The sequence below is a fragment of the Rhipicephalus sanguineus genome, chromosome 3 (assembly GCF_013339695.2).
Source record: "Rhipicephalus sanguineus isolate Rsan-2018 chromosome 3, BIME_Rsan_1.4, whole genome shotgun sequence".
Lineage (NCBI taxonomy): Eukaryota > Metazoa > Arthropoda > Arachnida > Ixodida > Ixodidae > Rhipicephalus > Rhipicephalus sanguineus.
The window spans coordinates 186215916-186221573 of record NC_051178.1 but is presented as its reverse complement, the minus strand read 5'-3'; the positions used below and the strand labels follow the sequence as shown (position 1 = coordinate 186221573).

General features: G+C 49.2%; 1 protein-coding gene across 1 annotated transcript; it reads right to left on the bottom strand.

Annotated features, from left to right (window-relative positions):
• Positions 1-383: 383 nt before the first annotated feature.
• Positions 384-5478, bottom strand: LOC125757903 (uncharacterized). The gene is made up of 4 exons (XM_049414246.1): positions 5428-5478; positions 2975-3149; positions 1457-1803; positions 384-878 (listed from the first exon to the last, which is right to left on the bottom strand). The coding sequence occupies exons 1-4, from the start codon at positions 5476-5478 to the stop codon at positions 384-386; spliced, it is 1068 nt and encodes a 355-aa protein (XP_049270203.1).
• Between the last annotated feature and the right edge of the window lie 180 nt (positions 5479-5658).

The following is a 5658-nucleotide window of genomic DNA, read 5'->3' as shown; positions in this document are numbered from 1 at the left end:
GAGCTTCATCCTGAAGCCCCTAATATATACGTACGTTTAATTTTATTATTTGCTTTTACTACTGTGCGACGCGATATATATATATATATATATATATATATATATATATATATATATATATATATATATATATATATATATATATATATATTGTAAAAGAACGACACAGAGACACTGTTCTTTTTCGTCCTCGTCCTGCTTTTCCTCGCCCTCGTTCCCGAGCTTCTGTGCCACTCTTCGTCACTACACTCGGCCACGCTGCAACTGGTCTACTCCTGCAAGAAAAGCGCATTAGACAACGTCACGTTTGTCGACGGACGCAGTTCTTCATTCGCGACACATGCACAGCAAAGTTATTCCGCTTTCTCTTGTCCGTGCGCGCATCAGAAGCCGTGGATCGTACTCGATCGCCACGTGTTCTCTCCTAAGCGCTCGGAAATAATGAACGGGCCTTCGTACTTTGGGCGAAGTTTGTCTGAAGACGATGGAGCACCTCGCTGCAGCCACACCTCGTCGCCTATACTATATTTCGGCGCCGGACGGTGGCGTCGGACGTAGTACCGCTTTTGCGCCTGCTGAGCATGTGCAATCCTCCTGCGCGCCTCCATACGGATTTCGCGACAAAGTGTCTGGCGTGCAACGGAACACTTAACTTTGACGGGAGTGTCCAAACCGAATGTAGCATTCAGTTGCGGGAGCTGGCCGTAGACGATCTCGTAGGGGCAAGTTCCTGCAGAGCTGTGTGCCGCCGTGTTCACTGCGTATGCAGCCGCTTGAAGATGGTCATCCCAGTCAGCTTCCCCTCGTTTGTGATTCTTCCAGTACGGTGCGAGACGAGCCTGGATAGTCTGGTTCGACCTTTCCGTCAGTCCGTTCGCCTGTGGATGGTATGCCGACGCAAAGTGACGCTCAACTCCTACGTGCTGTAGGTAATTGCGGAGCTCGCGACTGCGGAAGGTGGTCGACCGGTCAGAAATCAACTTGTTAGGAAGACCGTGTCGCCATTCGAAGCGCTCTCTCAAGAATCGGATGACGTAGCTAGCAGCAAGCGAAGGCACGGCCGCGACCTCTACAAACTTGGACAAGTGATCCACAGCGAGTATAATATAACGATTACCCGCTGCCGTTAATGGAAGAGGCCCGATGTGGCCTATGCCCAACGTGTGGAAAATTGTCTCCGGAGGCTTAATCGGTGTAAGAGATCCATGTTGGCCTCCGGGACGTCGTTTGTGTTGTTGACACACCTCGCAACTGGCAACATACGAACGCACACTTTTATACATTTTCGGCCACCAAAATCGTTCTTGTGCCTTGCGTAAGGTGGCTCGATAGCCGACATGGCCTCCTTCGGGGCTGTCATGAATGGCACGTAATATGCTCGATCGTAAGGAGCCAGGAATAACCAGGAGATGACGCTCGTCACTCTTATCGGCCCAGTGACGACGATACAACGTACCATCACGTAAGGTCCTGTATCCTCAATGGAGTCTATAACGGATACGAGACCTTCATCGCCGCGTTGGGCCTTCGTCACGTCCTGCTGAGAAAACATAATCCAGCTTTCTGGATTCCGTGGGGAGGATTCCTCGATCGGATTTCGCGACAAAGCGTCCGCCAGCTGATTTTGTGCGCCAGCACGGTGACGGATGTCGTACGTGTAGTCCTGGAGCCGAACAATCCATCGGGCAAACTTGTGTTTGAGGTGCCGCTTCTGGAACATCCATGCAATGGCGGAGTTGTCTGTTACCACCGTGAAGTGTCGGCCAAACAAGTAGTGGCGGAACTTTTCATCCACACTCCACGCTACGACCAAACACTCCAGTTCATTCGAATGATAATGACGTTCCGCGTCCGAGTGTTTACGACTGGCGTAGGAGATGACGTGCCCGCACCCACTTGTGTCACGTTGAAGCAAAACTGCCCCTAGGCCAATCTGACTCGCATCAGTATGCACTTCTGTCACCCAATCTTCATTAAAGTGGCAGAGCACTGGGCTATGCGTAAGCTGGTGTTTGAGGGTTTGGAAGGCGTTATCCTGCGAAGGACCCCATTGAAATTGAGCGCCTTTCTTCAGTAAGTCCGTGAGTGGAGCAGCAGTTGACGCAAAGCTCGGCACGAACTTGCGCAAGTATGACGCCATTCTGAGGAATACCTGGAGCTGTTTAATAGATGTTGGTGCAGGGTATTTGGCTACGGCGTCTATGCGTTCAGGCAAGGGTCGTGCGCCATTACGAGATATCTGATAACCGAGATATGATATCGTCGTCAACCCGAACTGGCACTTCTCGCGGTTAAGTCGAAAGCCGGTGTTATGCAACCTCTGCAGTACTGTGTCGAGATGTTGTATATGTTGTTTTTCCTTTCCTCGATGACTAGAATGTCGTCGAGGTAAACGACACAGGCGTGGTCTATCAACGTGCCCAACACCGTGTTCATGGCACGCTGAAACGTGCTTGGGGCAGTTCGCAGACCGAAAGGCATCCGGTTAAATTCGTACAAGCCAGATGGAGTCCGGAAGGCCGTCTTAAACTTATCTCCTTCAGCCACGTTTATCTGCCAATACCCTGCTTTCAGGTCTAGTGATGAAAAGAACCTGGCATATCGTACGACGTCAATAGTATCGTCAATGCGTGGTAGTGGGTACGAGTCTGGTATGGTGTGTTTGTTCAACTCTCGGTAGTCGACACAGAATCGGAGATTGCCGTCCTTTTTACGGACTAGGACAACAGGTGCTGCCCACGGGCTAGCAGACGGCCTGATGATGTTAGCGGCTAGCATTTCTTGCACCTGTTGGTCGATACAGTCCGGTCTCGTTCGGCGTATCTACGCAACGGTATGGACACCGGCGGATGGTTGTCGGTTGTAATATGGTGCTCGAGCACGCTAGTACCGGGGAGCTGATCAGTAGTATCAGCGAAGAGCGACGCGTGCCTCTCGAGTATAGCAGGGAGTGTAAGTGGTGTTGTCAGCTCACCTGGTTGAGCCGGAGGCGTACTTCGGGCTACGGGACGGAGGTTGACGCTACTCCCTTCCACAGTGAGGCGCACATCCCCGGAGAGAAGGTAGTCGGCCCCCAAGACTATGTCTGCCGGCAAGTCTTCGAACACGGGCACCGAGGACAAGAACTTGTGGCCGGCCTCGGTGTTGATCTGCAGGTTTATGGCGCCGACCGGTTGTACGTCACCACCGAGGCCCCGCAGTGGTGGCTCAGTCCCGCGACCGAAACGTCAGTCCTTTACAGAACAATTTTTCCTACGTGCATTATTTTTTTGAATATATATATATATATATATATATATATATATATTGTTAAGGCCTTTATTGACGGTGGGATTGACGGCGACGATGCACAACGACGGAGCGCAGACTCTCACGAGCACGAGCACGAGGGGCGTGCTCTCCGAGAAGAGGCGAAGAGGGCGACCCACTAGAAGGCGCTCGAGATGACGACCCACTACAGCATTCCAATGCTTCTCTACAATATATATATATATATATATATATATATATATATATATATATATATATATATATATATATATATATATATATATATATATATATATATATATATATATATATATATATATATACTATACACACCATGAAAGCTTTACTACGTATTTTACCTCGCTGTGTCGGTCAAAACCATATCAATAAAGATATTTGATTTGGGGTAGTATATTTAATCGATCTACAGATGTGCGGCCGGGATGCCGTAACTTTGCTGCACAGCGGTAGGGTGTGCTGGGCCGACACTAATTTTCTTCACTCGTACATCACACCTCCCTCTCCAACGGCTACTTCGCCGTAATTTCGCTGGTATGAAGGACTGACGATCCAAATCCTTGAGCAAATCACTGCTTCTAATGCCAATAAGAGTTCCACTGCCAAAAACTCACAGGGTCACTTATGCACACGCCTCAGATGACTGGAAGGCGAAAGCGATCTTCTTTTTCTTCTCACTCAATGTACTGATCCTTCCCCGCCCCCCTCCGAAAGCTTTCTTCACCAAACGCGGTTTCGCACTGCCTCCGTGATCGGCCCCCTTTGACCAAACGACGATCTCATGTGATTACGTCACCATATGACGTCATAGTGCCGCCATGACGAAGTCACTGATTTCGGAGGCATGTGACGTCATGATGACATCATACGGTGCCGTCATTGCGTGATTACGATTTATTTGCGTCACTCGTGTTTACGCCGACGCAGCCAACGGTCAATGACCGCGTTTGATGAGGCGTCTAAAGTTTTCGCCTTAAAAAGCGCTGGGAATTCTAAAGAAACGAAAGCTAGTCTGTAGTTAATCGTAGGAAAAACAGCCAGATGAAACTTATGGCATCTTTCACTGGTCTATCCGGAGCGAGATTGCTTGCTCGGTGGCGGCGAATACGTTTTTCACTGGTCGATCTAGAGCGGGTTCGCGCGCTCCACTGGTCGTTTCAGAGCAACTCGCTATACGCTCCGGATCGCGCTCATTTGCTCCGCGGCCAAGTCGCCGATCCTGTCGGAAATAGAAAGAGCGGCGTAGAAGACTTCCGTCAGATTTCGAGCAACTGTAGTCGCGCTTTGCAGAGACTAAGGTTGCCATGAAAGCTTACAGCGCAAAGAGGAATAGCTTACGGAACCGGTTTTACGTGACGTATGCATAGACTTCCGGCGTGAGCTCACGAGGAGCGTTCCCCTGTTTCATCGGCAGATTCGGCTTGGTGCAATCCGAGTGTTCGCTCCAGGATATTGGAAGACGCTCTGGATCCCCCAGTGAAAAACGCCATTACGCAAATAGATTTAGCGCAGCTCTAAATTGGACACACCAGAAAAAAGAAACATAGCGTTTTTCATGAGAAATATATTCGCAATACAGGCTTTATAAGTTCATATACTATCAGTTGGCAACTACTACTACCTGTGTCCTCGAGCATGTGGCGAACACGCGTCATGCCGTCCGTAGTTCGCATATGCGGCTTCAAATTAACTCATGATTTTTCCTTATTCAGGCCAACAAAGGGTGCCTTTTAAAAATGCAGGATAGGAAACGCTTCACACAGAGAATTTCATTGGGTATTGATAACAATAATATTATGTGGGGTTGTACGTGCCATGCAGAACCACGATATGACTGTGAGTCACACCGTAGTGGAGGGCTCCGCAAATTTCGACCATGTGGTGTTCTTTAACCTGCACTGACACTGACATCGCACAGTACACGGGCCTCTGGCATTTCGCCTCCATCAAAATGCGACCGCCGTGGCCGGGATCGAAGCCGCGGCCTTCGGGTCAGCAGCAATGGCTCACATGAAAGTAACCGTATGAGGTAATTAACATTGAACATGTATACATACACGATAACGCAGTTATCATCTGTCCGATTGCACTGTATATCACCGTAACAGGCTCCCTGCAGCAATTCGTTAAAAACCAAACAGACGAAAGTTGCACACCTTCGCTCGCGTCAAATGCCAGCTGCTGCTGCATGTATACACGAGCATGTGGCGGACACAAGTGGTGTTTCGAACAAATGTTCGACCTATGTTACTTTATGGTGCTACAATTTAGAGTGAGACGTGCTCTATACTACGGGCTCTACTATGGGAGATAACTAAGCTCTCCCGATGTACCCCTTTAGTGAAGCGCTTATCTGAAAAGGACGGGCAC